Here is a 17603-nt window from a genome sequence, read left to right as displayed (position 1 = left end):
AACTAAAGTAATAATTGATCTAGAGAAAAAATATCTTGGGATTCGATAGTAAACTGTATTTTCTTACTGTTAACATTTATTTTAGACATAAAGTGCAAGTAAATCTTTAAAAAATGTAATAATCCTTAAATAAGGCATAATTTTTGAATAAACAATGAATCGAGCGAAAATGTTCCAATTACGTAACTGTCTTGTACATCGAAAGAAAAAGACCCAATAAATCATATACTAAAGTTCCATTTTGATTGTATGTGTGCCTGTTTCAGAATATTAATGCAAAATTCACATAAAATTTAGGGAGCCTCCCCTTAAAGCCTTCCTCGATAAATGGGCTATCTAAGAATTTGTTCCTGAGATTAACGCGTTCAAACAAACATACTCTTCAGCTTTATAATATTAGTATAGATTTCTACATTCCAGTGCGATTTTTTTTTTCATATAAATGGAAGTTATTGTTACAGGACGATAAAACAAATCTGTTTAAAATCCGAAAACACTGAATCTACTCTTGTAATTTTATTCTTCCTGTGTGAATCATATTCACGATAACAAATACAGTAAAGTTAGTGTATAAATATGTTATTTTCGTACTTGGGTATGAGTATACTTATTCGGAAAATTAGGTATTTTTATGGACAGGTAGTAAAGAGGTAGTAATGAATCGTTTTAAAGCATTAAGTAAAGTTCTTAATTCGTAATGTTATTAAAAAAAAAGTAACACATGAACCGCTGTGTAGATTAAGATTAATTTTCATAAACAGATAAATTGGACAGAATAATATAGATTAGTCCAGAAGAAAAATAAGAGCGTAAAGTGAGAGATGACATTGTATATAGACACAATGTGTAAAGAACCTTATGATAACGTTTAATTTGAAACATAATCATATTATATAAAACAAATATGTAAGGTATTAGGTATAGATGAGCATTTAGCACGTTTTATGAAAATACGTTTTCATAAAAGTATATTATGTACTAACAATCATTAAAATTACATTGTAATAAAAAAGTACGAATGCCCTAATCGACCGCAACCATACCTACAGCGGAACGACCTTCTTTATTTAGTGCAAATATAAATAAAAACCTAAATAAAATTAGTTTTCACAATCAAAGCGCGTGGGCTATATCCCGCCGGATGTTGGCGGGTCTATCAAGCATTTGTTGCTATTATTACTATCCATACGTCCTATATAAGCTTCAATGTCATTGATAAAATGCATATTTGCAATGTGCATTTGGGTTAGGGATCACTGAACCACAGATAACATAATATACGTGATCGAACTATTATAATTAGTATCAGTAAATCCGTTACTGCTGAAAGGATGTTAGATACGGCGCGGGCGCCAGTTAATAAAGAGGCTAGGATAAAAATTGAACGGCAGATTAAATTATTGGTTGCTTGGACTATATTAAAATGATACAATGCCAAGATGTTACCTGTTAAGGTGACATACAGTCTGTCTGATACTTACGATATGATGAAATTTTTTACCGTTTATAAAACGGAAGGTTTTCTATTCAAAGCGTCTGTTTATTATTTCTTTTTATATAAATCCAATTAAATATATAAAAATTATGGTACATAGTAGGAATGAATAAATTAATGTACGCATAGATACATCCGATCTTGAAATAAATATTCAATTTCATATCTCGTTAAGAGGACAACAAATTAAATTTAATTATTGATGGAATACATAATTAATTCTATCCTTTAAATGGTCTTAGAACTCTCTACAAAGTATCCTTTTCAATCCTTGTAGGTCAATGTGAAGTAGAGTGCCAAAACAATGGGATATGCATCTACACGAACACTTGTGAATGTCCTCCCAACTTTACCGGCAAGTACTGTGAATTTGAGAAGAAACCCTGCCTGGTCTTCCCACCGATACCCAAGAACTCAGTGCGGGAATGTTCTGCGGAGTAAGTGAATTTTATTCGAATTGATGGAACTAAAAAATTATGAAATAGACTTAATTTTTACGTTAGATGGGTTCGTCCAATGACTGCCTTCTACTGACACCGCATGAAAAATTGAAAAGTGAGATGCCCTTTTTGTAGTGTGGGATAACTTTTAAAGCAATTATGTTATCATATCCAGTCCTTCATCTATTGTAATAAATCTTTCGGTTCTACCTACAATATAAAGCCAATTCACTTGATTAAAAAACAATCCTCATTTAACGTCAAAAGTTTTTCTAAAAACTATCTCAAACTTGCAGACTATGCACGATCCAATGTTTGGCACACCACAAATTCATAGATGGCACAACAGTGGCCAACATGCGCTGTGTGAACGGCCACTGGGAGCCAACCCGCGCGGACCTCACTTCGATTCCCGACTGTGAACCGGAGTGTAGCCCGCCCTGTGGCAACGGGGGTAGATGTATCGGCTTCAACAACTGCTTCTGTACAGAGGCGTGGAGGGGACCGCAGTGCCAATATCGTGAGGAATTTTTGTTTTTCTACTTCATATGATACAATCATAATAAAATTTAAGTTGAAGACAATTAACCCATTGAGCCCCGAACGGCCAGATCCGACCGCGACACAATAGATTTTCTATTGTGTCTGTGATTCCGGGGCCTGATGGATTAAAAGTGGTTTCAACAAAATTACCCAAACAAACATACAATTAATTTCTACAAAGTTACACACACATTTGTCACAAAACTTCCATCATCGATACAAAAACTCGAATGAGGTCATACATGAGCTTATACGTTCCCCTGGCGTGAGCAAGTGCGTCTGGTGTCTCTCGGGCACTGTACCTCGCACACCACTCGCTAAAGAGTGATTTCTATAAAATCACACACTCATTACTAACATAACTACACTATTAATATAAAAACACTACCAAAAGTGCGAATACATGAGCTTACCTCCCCAGCTGTGAGCAAGTGCGCGATCAGCAAGGCACACATGATCGCGTACGAGTGCGTGATGAGTGCGGACACGCAGACCTGCCGCGCGTGCTGTTTTATAAAACTTAAATTATTCGAAACCACTTTCACATCAAGGGCAACAAAATCATTGTTGACCAGTGTAATACAAACAAACATTTCCCACCCAGCGGTGAGCAAGTGCGCCATCAGCAAGGCGCATATGATCGCGTACGAGTGCGTGATGAACGCGGACACGCAGACGTGCCGCGCGTGGTGTCCCGCGGGCACAGTACCGCGCACTCCACTCGCCAAAGAGTACACGTGTCACTTCGCTACGGGCGTGTATGAACCGGAGCTGCCGCATTGTGAACTTGGTGAGTATTCTTCGATCCTGATGTAGAAAAAAGAGATGATTTTGTTAATTATTTGTGACTACCCTCTTTTTTATTTGAGTGTAATTCTGTCAGTACCGTCATTTTATTTATTTAAAAAGAACGCAAAGTCGTGTTGTCGTGCGTTATGATTTTGGTTAGGGGTAACCTGCAAATAATTGTTGTACAATTTTTTATGACTACCCTCATAGTAGATATATGTATGTGATAAACAGATATGATTCGTTTACCAAAGCCAAATACATATATGATTATAAAATACGCAAACATTTCATTTTTATTTTGGTACAAATTCTTATTCAATCATATTTCTCTTTTACAGAGGAAATCGTCATTGTTACTCCCAGCAACTATCATCCGAATGTAAGTTTTATTCTTCTTCCAATTTCAAGTAATGAATAAGAATTATGAATTTTCTTTCTTGTGAGTAATTCTATACATTGGATGCATTCGCAAATGAATTTAAATGAAACTTTTCCTCTTTTCCTAAGCAATACTACTCGATTTACACCCCCAATTCTACGGAAACGCTCACAAGTCCAAAACCAGCGGTCCATCCCGTGGTGGTGGTAGAAGACCTCACGCCCAAGGGGGGGAGCTGCCTTACCTGGGCCGGAGTGCACTATAAAACGTTTGATGGCAAGATTTATAGGTATGGAGCCATGCTGTTTACTAATATGTACTCCTAATCCATACTATAATATTATAAATGCGAAAGTAACTCTGTCTGTCTGTCTGTTACTCAATCACGCCTAAACTACTGAACCAATTTGCTTGAAATTTGGTATGGAGATATTTTGGTACCCGAGAAAGGACATAGGCTACTTTTTATTGCGAAATATGTACCACGGGCGAAGCCGGGGTGGACCTCTAGTATTATATAATATGAGTATAATATACACGCCAAATTCTATGGCTACTCTCACATGTACGGTTTGTAGCATCTTTTAAACACTGAAGATGTGGATTGAAATATTCAGCCACAATTTAACGATATATCGTTTCTCCGACCGATTTTCCACTCGGTTATTGCACTATTTACATTAAAAGTATTTTGTCCAAGTTGGTGAAAGTTTAGTAGAAGCCTTTTTCTAGTTTATGACAGTACATATGTTTATTAGACCGGGAGATACTGACACAAAATTTCGAGTCATTTGTAACAGGATGGCGGTTCTACAGGGTTCTTAGTACGCAATGACAAAAAGAAAAATGATGGTGTGAACGCTGGTACCGGCGGCTTAGTCGCGTGGGCGTTAGTCGAACTCGTCGGAAAATAGCGAAAGTCAAACGATTTGTAACAGTATGGCACTTATTTTTCCTGTAAGTTTGAGGATCAACGAATATAAATACAAAATTTCAAAGATCTAGGTGTTGGAAATCTTCACTTATATAAATTAATACTAAATTAATTTTTCAAGTATGACAGCACTTTTTCCCCCTACTAGAAGTATGGCAAATATAATAATGGTCACATTTTATCAAATACTCTCCAAAAATCCAAATGCAATACTGGTACTAAAAGTTTGGCGAAATAAAAATTTTTTGCAGATTTTCGGCGGTATGGCGACCATTTGGAATCGACCGAAAAGTATGGCATGGCGATTTTCGTAAATGGCTGCACGACGATGGTTACCTGTGCAAAAGTTAGCCTGATACAAATGGTTGAATAATTGTTTTATTTAAATCAACACATTCGCGTCGGTATGTCGGGCTGTAAGTCACACCGGAAAAGTATGGCATGACACTACCGCCTACTTCTTTTTTATGGGCTATCGGTAAATTTTAAAATTTTTGTGTTACAAATCGTTTGACTTTCGCTATTTTTCCGACGAGTTCGACTAACGCCCACGCGACTAAGCCGCCGGTACCAGCGTTCACACCATCGTTTTTCTTTTTGTCATTGCGTACTAAGAACCCTGTAGAACCGCCATCCTGTTACAAATGACTCGAAATTTTGTGTCAGTATCTCCCGGTCTATATGTATTTCACGATTTTTAGTCCTATTAGAATATATAAATATAATATAAATTAACTATTTAAAACTACATAATAACTAAATCTGTTATATTTCTATAACAGCTTCGAATCCCCCTGCCAACACATCCTAGTCCGTGACGCGGAGGAGCACAAATACACAGTGTTTATAACCCACCCTGAATGTAAGGGCCCTTTCTGTCCATCGATAATCAGCGTTTTTCTGGAAGATAAGGAATACATGATTAGCGCTTCTGGTAAGTTTCTCTATTGCAGAATAGTTTGCTCTGTTGAATAGGGTCAAATGACAGTTTTCTGACTAGTTTATGATCTTATGGTAACCTTAACGGGTTCTGGTCATGAAGTAGTTGTGTGGCTTTATTGAATATTTTATTTAATGTTAATTTATAATTCATCTCATGTAAAATTTGGTTATGTATCATGTAACATAATATGGAATGTGCAATGTGTATAATCATTGTGTGTATAAGCATTTCTTGTGTCTAAAGGCGTCATCCCATTTTTGCTATTGTCTTCTGTAATTTTTTATAGATAGTAATGACCTTTTTTTCTATCTACGATTGTATATAGTATATAACTGACTAAAACTTAATTCTTATTACCAATAATAATTGACAATTGAATAATTCCACAGGAGACACAGTAGTGTTTCGCAACACAAAGCGAGTGCTACCAATTCCCGCGACTCTGCCTGGCATCCGCGTGAGCATGCCTACCGACAATCTTATTGTTGAACTGGATTCTCTAGGTGTTACTATTAAATGGGACTTGAATGTAAGTAGAAAATTTATATTTTATATATTTTTTTTGTTAACATAATGTGTATGTGTCTATGTGCAATACAAGTGCGTGAAATTCAAATTATTTATTTCATTTTTTCGCAATAAATGATAAGTGATTGAAATCTTGAGCCTTTTTAAAGAAATAGGCTCAGTTACAAAAAATAAATAAACATAGAACTAAAAATATAATTAATGTATTTCAATGACGTTTTCCGGGTTTTTCCGACTCGAAGGACCAAAACAGTTGCAGCGATTCTTGTTATACGACTTCCTGGAAACATTTATAAACTTCAAAATCTGTGTTTATTTTAAATTAAATTAAAATGTAATATCAAACAGAATCTAGTGGTGGTAGAAGGCACAGCAGCGCTATGGAACAAGACGGAAGGTCTCTGCGGGACGTTGGACGGTAGTTTGAAAAATGATATGATGACCAAGGAGAAGAAGAAAGCAAGTACACTGTCTGCTATGGTGTCTTCGTGGCAAGTGCATAAGATCGGTGGTAAGTTAAAAGGGAATGTGAAAAAATATCCAAATATGACATAATTATGCTTAAAGTTTGAAATTTTAAATTTGAAACATTGCTTGTTGGCCATTGGAATACAATTAGAGTATATAAGCTAATTTCTAAATCTATATTTCTAACTTGTACAGGTGGATCTTTTGGATTTCTCAATATTTAAAAAAATAATGTTGAATCTTTAGACTTGTTTTCAGATTAGACTTGGATTCAGATCATTTACCATAGGACACAATTTTAAAAAAATGTTCTTAGACCTAAAAATCATCCAGCTTTCTATAAAATGTTCATTAAATGTTTTTTCATTTATTTATTTTTTCTAAATACCTTGTTTGATATTATTCGCAGATGTATGTACTGGCAGCACACGCGAGACAAACGCATGTTTAAACACATCAGATGAAACAAAGAAACAAGCAACGCAGTTCTGCCGCAAAATGTTCAGTAAGGACAAGTTCAGGAAGTGCTCTGAGGTGATTTGATTTTTCACTAGAATATAAGAAATAAAAATACATATATCTGAAGAAGGGGATTCTATATTAGTTTCAAAATAAGGCTGAATAATATGGAGACCGCTTTTTTTAGTGTTTTTTTTTTTTTTTACAGAAGTAGCTTTCTATCAATTTTGTTATTGCTTCATTATTATTCGAGCTTATTCTACTATTTATTTATCAATATTAATCTTATTAATTATTTATAGGTAATGGATGTGAGTCAACTATTGGATGCGTGCGAATGGGACTACTGCGCGTGTACTAAAAGCCAAAGTGAGCTATTTCATATTTGATAATCTTTGTTTTGAAGTACTTTAAAATCATATTTTTTCTTTTTTTTCATAAACGCACAACAGCGTATAAAATATATCATAATTTTGCTCCCCTCAACTATTTTTGCAGTGTTCAAACTAAAGATCCAGGGGTATGACACGTTTTAATATAAATTCAGAGAACAATATTTTGAACTAAATCCATCATTAAATATCACAAGCTAATTGATTAAAGTTATAGATCCGGAAGAGTGTGCGTGCAAAACGGTCGCCGTGTACGCTAAGGAGTGCTTGCGGCATGGCGTCGAGGAGATGAGGAGCTGGAGGGACGCTGAGACTTGTCGTAAGTTATTGTAAATGGTTAAATATTCGGATAGATATAAATATTTATAGGGTTTTTGACCAACAATCAATTTGATTTATTTATCAATTTAATTTTCTGTATACACAGGCTAGTTCTTCGAACTAAGCCTAAAACGGGTGCCACTTATACTTTTTATTTGTGAACAAAACTATATAATGAATATGTCCATGTCTATGAAAGAATCCATACTAATATTATAAATGCGAAAGTAACTCTGTCTGTCTGTCTGTTACTCAATCACGCCTTAACTACTGAACCAATTTGCATGAAATTTGGTATAGAGATATTTTGATACCCGAGAAAGGACATAGACTACTTTTTACCCCGGGAAATAGGATAGGTTTTATCCCGGAAATCTCACGGGAACGGGAACTATGCGGGTTTTTTATAACTGCGCGGGCGAAGCTGCGGGCGGAAAGCTAGTAAGAAATAAACGTTATTTATTATTTTATTTTATGTTAAAGTTGATTACATGGCTATGCCATTTAATGTGTTATGTATAGTTGGGTAAAGTTGCCTTGCTAAGTATTTTTAGTATTGTTCAGTACTGCAAAGAAAAACAATAATTTTTCCATTCATTCATTCATTTAAAGTTATTTCTGTATTGAGCTCAAAATGTACGTTTATTAACTCGAATAGTCTTCTTTATAAGCGTTTTTTAATTGTCCTTTCGATTTAAATTGAACATAGTAATTTGGTAGCTTTCGGAAAAAGCACAGGTATTTAAGATTTCTGACCATACAGTAAATGTCAATCTTCCCTTCCAGCAATGAAATGTCCCGCGGGCAAGATCTACAGCGCTTGCGGGCCAGATGCCCAACCAAGCTGTGCCTTCCCAACCGCTGGGCGGAATGGCTCTTGTGTGGAGGGTTGTTTCTGCCCGCCCGGCTTGTTGCTGGAGCGTGGTGCTTGCGTGCAACAGGAGGAGTGCCCGTGTAGGACGAGAAACAAGGTGTTCCCGCCGGGGGCTACTGTGCGCAAGAGTTGTAATACATGGTAAGTATTCGGGAGTGCTTGGTTAATAGATTAAATGTACAATGTCACAGAATATAGGACAGGATTTGAATCCTTTACGTCCCCGTCCCCATGATACATACATGTATATTTATTTATAATATGTATTCATAGTGCTTTTTCCATTTTAAGAAATCTTTTTAGCAACGTACATGAATGGAAATATAAAGAGTCACGTGACATTTTAGCCTCTACTTTACGTATTTGCTTCAAAAAGGCATATAGAGTGCAGTGCGCGGATCCGTCTCGATTGTTCTGACTACACATCAAGAGTGTTTCGCATTTGTCCTCGATGGATAGTTATTTCTCCTGCCTAGATATCCCTACTTCCCTACTAATATTATAAATGCGAAAGTAACTCTGGTTCGGTCTGTCTGTCTGTTACGCTTTCCCGCTTAAACCTCTTAAACCGATTTTGATGAAATTTGGCACAGACAATCTTTAGACCCTGATAAAGAACAATTTATTGCAGAATATGTACCACGGGCGAAGCCGGGGCGGACCGCTAGTTTATATATAAATTGAATTTGATTTGATTGGTAAAGTGTATTTTGCATCTGTCCTCCTAGATTTATTTATTTATGCTTTATTGCTCAAGTTTAATTACAAATTGAGACTAAATTAACATACGTACATTGTAACAAACGGCATTGTAACAGATGTCGAGTATCCAGACGATCTCGCATCTGTTCTCACCTATATCACAATATACAGATACAACCAGTAGGGAAACTTCATACAACATTTTTGAAATGGCTCACATACACAAGAAATCGTGGTTACGAGAATCGTAAGGGTATTATGACAATTGACAAATATAAGGATACCCTTAGACACGCTTGCTTGTGTGCGTGAGCCATTTCGAACGTTTTGTATGAAGTTTCCCTACTGTATGTATGTATATTGTGCCTATATCGTAACGTGTATTGTATAGCACGTGCTCAAGCGGCGAGTGGCAGTGCACGCAAGCGGCGTGCGGCGCGCGCTGCGGGGCGGCGGGCGACCCGCACTACACCACCTTCGACGGGCTGCGGTACGACTTCATGGGACGGTGCTCTTATACGCTGCTAGCGGCGAACAATCTCACTGTGAATGTGGATAATGTGGCCTGCTCGGGAGCTATCACCGAGGTATACAGCTAGATATAATTTTTGGGGCAAAAAAAAAAGATGTGTGGCACTCGAGCACTGCCGCGGTAAAGCTATTGCATGCTATGCCTTTAAGCCACACCTCCGTGCCAGTCGGAGTAAGGAGCGTGAGGTTTTTTCGTTACGCAATTTCTGGATTCGGTCCCCGCGCTCAAGGCCCGCGATAGAAACTATGCAATAGCTTAAAAATAAAAAATAACACAAATCTGGTACGGTACGACTTCATGAGGAGATGCTCCTATACCCTGCTCGCGACGAATAATCTCACTGTAAATGTGGATAATGTGGCCTGCTCCGGGGCTATTACAGAGGTATATAGCTAGATATAAGTTTTGGGGCAAAAAATGTGGTTGATATACGATACGATGGGCTGCGGTAAGGATTTAATTGGTACTCTAATCTTGGACTTCTTAACTTGTATTGGACCATTATTTTTGTTTTCAAGCAAAAAAAAATATTTTCGATCAGAGAAGACTACTAAGGAAACCATTTTTCTTAAATATTTTTTTTCTCTGAAAATTTACTTGAGTGGACAGTTACGTCAAAATGGTTATATGTTTTAAGTATGGATATGATATTTCTTATAATTTCCTTATCCAGGCAATGAACCTCGCACCCTACAAAGGCGAAGGCAAGCCATCTTGCACCAAGGCAGTAGACATCGAGTACAATGGAGTCAAAATTCACATGAAACAGGGCGGTTTTATTCTGGCCAATGGGAAGGAAGTTTCCACACTGCCTGTTACTGTGGGTGATGTTAGGATAAGAGTCGCGTCATCTTTGTTCGTTATTGGTAAGTATTATTTAAACTATTGATCAACAACTTTTGCATATATTCTCTCAGCCAAAATAACAAAATTATATTTTTATCCCATAAAATGTCTTACTCCCTATCAGGGTCATGACTAATTTGGTAGCATATAATATTTCATTAACACACATTGATACAAAATAAAAAGGCATTATTGAAAATTGACATGCAGAGATAATTTGTCTTTTATTACAGTTCAACTTCCTATCAAAGTGGACATATGGTGGGACGGCGATACCCGAGTATTCGTTGATGTACCACCATCGTTTGTTGACCAAACTAAGGTATGTTATTATTTTGTAAACATTTTTTAATAAATGGGAGTACCAATAATAGACTTAGAACTTCCACTAACTATAGTTAACGCAATAAATCTAAAAAAATGTGTTCAAAAGTGTTTAAAATTTTTAGGTTAGGTAAGAAAACCTGAAATTTGTAAACATTCTGGCAAATAAATATAATTTGAATTTGAAAAGCTCACAGAAAATAAAGTTTTTTATATCTTATACCAGGGTCTCTGCGGGACATTCAACCTGAACCAAAAGGACGACTTCCTCACCCCCGAGGGTGACGTGGAGCAGAGTGCAGCAGCTTTCGCCAACAAGTGGAAGACCAGGGAGTTCTGTGATGACACCAGTACTGAGGAACCGGAACATCCCTGTACCGTAAATGTAGAGAATAAGGGCGTGGCTGAACAGTACTGTGGGAAGCTCAAGAGTTCACTGTTTGAAGGTCAGTTTTAATCTTAAATGAACTGTTTAGAATACCTTAATTAGACAAATTAGTTTGCGCAAATGTGCGTACTGTAAAGAGATACTTATCTAGATAATCGCCTATTTAGGTAGTCAAAAAAGTTCGAGCGACGTTTTATAAAATCAACTATAAAACATTCGTTGAAATTATCACTTTATTTCGTGGTAGTAATGTTCAAATACTAATTCAAACTCTGCCTAAATATACCTGTTGGCAGTATTTTGCTTTGGACAATTTTGTATTTCTTTATATTCATAAATGTACAACTTAAATTCATAGAAATACTAGGATTAAACTTCATGACTACATATACAGGGTGTCCCACTATCGATATATGTACTAAGCGCGAAGGGACTCGTACTTTTGCATACACTGATCACGTAAAAAATACTTAAACAACAAAATTACGTTAAAAATTGTTTGCTTAATTTTTCCTTAAAATCCATGTTTTCTTTTCTAGCTTCCCGAAATCGCTAAAACGTAATCTTAAACGATGGCTCTCGTGCAAAGTTGGGCGGGTTGGTTGATCGGGGTGTAAACATAGAGTTTTAAAAATTCATCTATGTATTTGAAAAATAATGCTTCTGGAATTTTATAAGTATTTTTTACGTACTCAGCGTATGCAAAACTATAACCTTCTTTGAGCTTGCGTGAGAGAGTAACAAACACACACACACACATCCTCACAAACTTTCGCATTTATAATATTAGTAGGATAAATAAATAAACGTATCCTTTCCAGCGTGCCACTGGCACGTGGACGTGGCCCCGTACTACTCGGCGTGCGTGTACGACATGTGCGCGTGCGCGGGGGACGCGGCGCGGTGCCTGTGCCCCGCGCTCGCGGGATACGCGGACGCGTGCGCGCGCGCTGGGGTCATGGTGCACTGGCGGTACGACGTCAAGGAGTGCGGTGAGATATATACTTGGTTATTTTAAAGTAGCATATCATCTTCAGCACGTTATGTTCCCACTGGTACACAAGCTATGAAGGTACAGGCTATATTCTAGCACGCTGGCAAAGCGGTGCGAGTTGGCAGATGTAATATGACGTCGAATAATTTATTTATTTATTTAACATCTTAATTCTTCGTCATGTCAAAATTGTTGATATTTTCCTTCATTGGTGATGCTCGAAATGGTGCAGTAAAATATCAACATGCGCAAATAAATTGAAAAAATCTATTTGATTCCTGCACGCTTTCCTAGTCTCGAACCCCCGACTTATCGATTTGAAGCCCGAGATTCTTACCATCACTGCTTTTAAGTAGCATGTAAGAAACATGATTTTCTATTGACTTCTATTTGATTATTATAAACAGGATTTCGTTCTTTTTTAAGCTATTGCATAGCTTCTATCGCGGGCCTTGAGCGCGGGGACCGAATCCAGAAATTGCGTAACGAAAAACCTCACGCTCCCCACTCCGACGGGCGCGGAGGTGTGGCTTGAAGGCATAGCATGCAATAGCTTTACCGCGGCAGTCCCCGAGTGCCACACGTCTTTTTTAATAATATTTTACCATCCACAGAGCTACAATGCACCGGTGGACAGGAGTACACAGTATGCGCGGACAGCTGCGTGCGCACGTGCACGGACGTGGCTCTAGATGCGGGCAACTGCCACCCGCAGTGTGTGGAGGGATGCGCGTGCCCCGCGGGACAGGTACGTGACGTGATGTGATGTGACGTGACGTGTCGTGGCGCTATGCCACAATAACAACACGTCACGTCACATCACAACACCTCACGACACAACACGACACGTCACGGCAGGTCACATCACAACACGTCACAACACGTTATGCAAAGTTTTTATTTATTCATTTATTATTTACACCATGATTGTTACTTATCTTTATAAGCGTGATTGTGGCAAGTTAAGTCTAACTGCTCCTTTGCTTGCTTTGCCATAAAAAATGCCTTTTCTCTCAGGTGTTAGATGACAACAACGAATGTGTGCCAATAGCCAAGTGTGGTTGTTACCACTCGGGGCTCGCGTATAAAGCGGGACAGAAACTGGTGCGAGCTGGACGACGGGAGCGGGAGCTTTGGTAATGTTATTCTACATGAATACAATGTGCACTACCGTCGATGTCCTAAATTCTTTTTTTTTGTTGTTTTTGTAATTTGTCGAACTCGGCGTATGCAAAAATTTGAGATTAGTACACTGACAGTGGGACACCATGTATATGTTTAAATTACAAAGTAAAAAATTTTGATCTACAAGTAAATGTTTTAATTTTTTCATCATCCCTTGTAAATAAAAACAGCGTTAGAAGAGAGCGTTAACATTCAACTAAATATCGCTGTAGGCACTGCGCACTGATTTGTACTGTATTGTCAAGTAGTAATATTTTTTTGTCGCCCCTATTTATTCTGTGGCAGGATTCTTGATATTTTGTCAAAACTTATCATAATAATCGAATAATATAAGTTAAATGATCTACTGATTATAAACAATTACATAAATTCCACAGCACATGCGCCGGCGCACGTTGGGAGTGTACTCCAGCAACTCCAGAGGACATTGCCGCGTATCCTCCCGCTGAGGACCTGCGGAGTAACTGCACAAGTTCTAATAACATGGAGTTCACTACTTGTCTTAGTGCTGAGCCGGTGACCTGCAAGGTTGGTGATGGTTTCTATGTAGGAAGATTTTTTTTTGTGTTGGTGATAAAGATTCTATGAACGTTAAAAGTCATTTTGACTTCTTTTTCTTCTTAATGGCAAGGCCTTGCCTGGTGAATGAATTGCCTTCTTAATTTCCGTTTGGTTAAATTAAATAGGGTATATTATCTTAATATACATACAGTGTAAACTCTATATAACGACACTCGATTTAACGACAAACTCTCTAAAGCGTCAAAATCAATTGCCTTTGGTTGGTTTAGCTTATCTACCATACAATGATACACTCTACATAGCATCACACCCACTCTCAATAACGACAACAATTAAGTAATAAACTCGACGTCATGCATACCGAACTTTCTAAGAAATTCGTTCTTTTGTTTACAAATTGGGATTGCTTGCACTTGTAGACTGTTTTTGACCATGACTAATAAGTATGAGTCTTGGATTATCTATACATTATCATATTCTTAGTTGGACACAAACTTTCAAACTGTAAACATGGCTAGTAAAAGAAAATCATTGTGTATTGACGAAAAAGTTTTATTGATACGCGCAATAGAAACGGGAGAGAAGATAAGTGATGTTGGCAAACGCTTTGGATTTAGTCGCTCTACCGTGTCCACAATATGGAAAAACAAGGAAAAAGTCCTCCAAGCTGAGGGCGAGGGAAAATCTTTCAAAAAATTAAAGAGACTCTCTTCTCTCCATTTAACGACAACTCTATATCCCATCAAAAACATCCTGTAAAAAACCCAAGTCTCGCAGCTCAGTCTTTCTACCGTCAAAAGTTGTGAGATCCATGTAATACCAAGTCGGTTAATCTATTTAGTGTCTACTTGAAGGACCTTCTGTCTTAAGTTATTACATAAGTTATTATCATGCCAATATTAAAAATATTTAACGTTTTAAACAAATAGATCGACTTGGACATCGCTTGATTTGATTATTAGTATGTATCACACTACACAGCACGACGGGCCAGCGACCAACAGGAACGAGAGTTTCAATCGCGTGAGGCGCGAGAGACTAAAGAATCTAATATAATATTGTAATATTCATTTTGTTTTCATGCGATGTCCAAGTCGATCTATTTGTTTAAAACGTTAAATATTTTTAATATTGGCATGATAATAACTTATGTAATAACTTAAGACAGAAGGTCCTTCAAGTAGACACTAAATAGATTAACCGACTTGGTATTACATGGATCTCACAACTTTTGACGGTAGAAAGACTGAGCTGCGAGACTTGGGTTTTTTACAGGATGTTTTTGATGGGATCTCACTTCTTTTTGTAGAGCCTTTCTTTTTATACCATCTACTTCTGACGAATTTTGTTAAAGGTCTTATGATATTTTCTTATCAAGTCTAATCTCATACGACGACTCAGTATTCCCATACATAGAGAATGATAAAGAATGAAATAGACACGAACCATCACCAGGTATACGGACAATCCGGTGTGGGCATGGATGGTCATTCACATACAGTCTCGGAGCAATTAACAAGCCTGGAGAAGTAACAATTAATTGAACGTTTCTTATATAGTGGCTCTCTTTTATTCAATACCCTAATTAATGCGATAGAAAGAGACAACACACTGTTATCGGCTTGGCATTCAAATCCACATGTAGCCACTTTTTGTTCTAAAAGGTAGTGCTTGCCACTTTATCGAATACTAAAATATCGATAAATAAAAAAATTAAGTTATAAAATTGCTTGAAGATAATTTAAGATTCTTTTAATTTTGAATTAAGGATAGGTAATTCCAAATTTTAAGATTCGTTTAATTTGGAATTATTCATTTACGATGCGTATTGACTGCCTTGCATTGTATGGTAGTGGTATTTATAAAAAAAATATTATTAGGTATTTCGGTTTAGATTGTTTTTATGGTTTCGTAAAAAGGTACGTATTTTTTCCTGTTTTCATAGATTCATTTATAGCATAATTATACGGAACCCTTCGTGCGCGAATCTGACTTCCACCTGGTTGATCTTTTTACAAACCAATAATCGTATCCTACTAATATTATAAAAGCAAAGATATATAAGAATGGACATTTGATATTCTTTCACGAAAAAACTACTGAATGAGTTTTTATGGAACTTTACAATTATACATATTATAGATTAAACATCAGAATAACATATAGGCTACAATTTACCGCGGGAAAATAACTCATTCCCACAGGAAAAAATTGGTAAAAGTTTAAAATAAATTGCTTCAAATAAAACAAATAAAATTTAATTTTTTTTAACAACATTTTATTTCGATACTTAATTAACAAATTACAATATTTATTATTTAAAATAGATGCCACCTTAAACTTGTGGATCAGCATCTCTGCAAAGCACTTTACTTTTCTTCCCGTCTGATTCGAAATGATTTGAACAAGGCCGAGAATGTTTTGAAGGCTTTCAATTTTCCCTGTGCTATAGCTTTAACCCAAACATCTTTTAATTTTTCTCAAGCCAGAAACCTGCAAATAACAATAAAATCCATACTTAAATACCTTTTTTTTTCTCCTAACCTAAAGCAGTCATTATCAATGAAGTACTTCGTACCTACTCAAGTATCGATAATTGCACAACACTATGGAAGTTATATTTTGCATTTTTTCTAAAAACTAAGCTGATTATGATTTCATTTCAATGATTACGGTTAGATAAAACATAGATGATTATGAAAATAACGTAAATTTAATTATTTATAATACAATTAACAAAAAAATTGATCAAAACACTAACCTGTGAAAAGACAAATTCCAATCTTCATCCGATTTCCCAGTACTACGGCTTTTGCAGCCGTGAACAACACAAGCCATGTAATATTTAGTAAATTATCTTTTCAGAAAATAACTTAAGAAACTAGAGAACACGTTTTTCACTTCAAAAACAATAATTAAAATCACCATGCGTTAGTGACCAGACTGGTCACTAAAACAAATTGAAATGAGAACATGTCATTTCAAACTGTCGAACTGACATATATCTATCCTCTTTTTTCGCATGACATTTTGCCATAAGCCAAAAAGGCCAAACTAGTGCTTTATTGTTCAATTAATTGTTACTTCTCCAGGCTTGTTAATTGCTCCGAGCATACAGTATTTCCGAATCCATTGCGACTACTAGTACTGGTAGATATGCAAGATGTAAGAATACAATTAATACTTAAACGTAACTTTGGTCTCGTTATTTCGACCGACACTATTAAGTAATTATATTTGAAGACTAAGGTATTTATGTAAGTTCCTTAAAATTAACCAAACAACATCCCAATCGTAAGCAAATAATATCAGTAAACTAATGAGCAAGCCTTTTAGTCGTAAATGTAATTTATCAATCGAAATTATAAATGAAAATCGCAAACTTATAGGTTAGGTTTCGAGGCACATCCGAACAGCATGAGGGCGCTCGCACGTATGCGTGCGGCTGCCGCTCGCTCGAAGGCATTCACATTTCATTGTTCTGTCATTTTGGCGTATATTTTGCTTGTCAGTCATAGAGTAAAATAGAGGCCAGTCTGTCT

At 36.6% G+C, this 17603-nt stretch overlaps 2 protein-coding genes across 2 annotated transcripts in view; one reads left to right on the top strand and one right to left on the bottom strand.

The window, feature by feature from the left end:
* LOC149486155 (SH3 domain-binding protein 5 homolog) overlaps positions 1-17603 on the bottom strand; it is a 243113-nt gene that overhangs the window by 106742 nt on the left and 118768 nt on the right. The gene's annotated exons all lie outside the window — the stretch shown is intronic.
* The window catches only part of Hml (hemolectin), a 59229-nt gene that overhangs the window by 3505 nt on the left and 38121 nt on the right, over positions 1-17603 (top strand). Inside the window, exons 4-23 of the mRNA XM_089699526.1 lie at positions 1773-1932; positions 2232-2455; positions 3083-3268; positions 3609-3649; positions 3778-3938; positions 5366-5517; positions 5916-6055; positions 6403-6565; positions 6932-7056; positions 7284-7350; positions 7591-7692; positions 8481-8709; positions 9662-9857; positions 10476-10668; positions 10882-10970; positions 11199-11418; positions 12182-12352; positions 12969-13102; positions 13372-13490; positions 13917-14067. Of these exons, the coding sequence (XP_089555652.1) occupies positions 1773-1932; positions 2232-2455; positions 3083-3268; positions 3609-3649; positions 3778-3938; positions 5366-5517; positions 5916-6055; positions 6403-6565; positions 6932-7056; positions 7284-7350; positions 7591-7692; positions 8481-8709; positions 9662-9857; positions 10476-10668; positions 10882-10970; positions 11199-11418; positions 12182-12352; positions 12969-13102; positions 13372-13490; positions 13917-14067 (3023 nt within the window). The remainder of the gene's footprint in view (positions 1-1772; positions 1933-2231; positions 2456-3082; positions 3269-3608; positions 3650-3777; positions 3939-5365; positions 5518-5915; positions 6056-6402; positions 6566-6931; positions 7057-7283; positions 7351-7590; positions 7693-8480; positions 8710-9661; positions 9858-10475; positions 10669-10881; positions 10971-11198; positions 11419-12181; positions 12353-12968; positions 13103-13371; positions 13491-13916; positions 14068-17603) is intronic.

The sequence above is a fragment of the Colias philodice genome, chromosome 9 (genome assembly GCF_061535455.1).
Source record: "Colias philodice isolate Cphi_HAF_F1 chromosome 9, ilColPhil1 Martin Lab GWU primary, whole genome shotgun sequence".
In the NCBI taxonomy this organism is placed as follows: Eukaryota; Metazoa; Arthropoda; class Insecta; order Lepidoptera; family Pieridae; genus Colias; species Colias philodice.
This window is presented reverse-complemented; position numbering and strand designations above follow the sequence as displayed.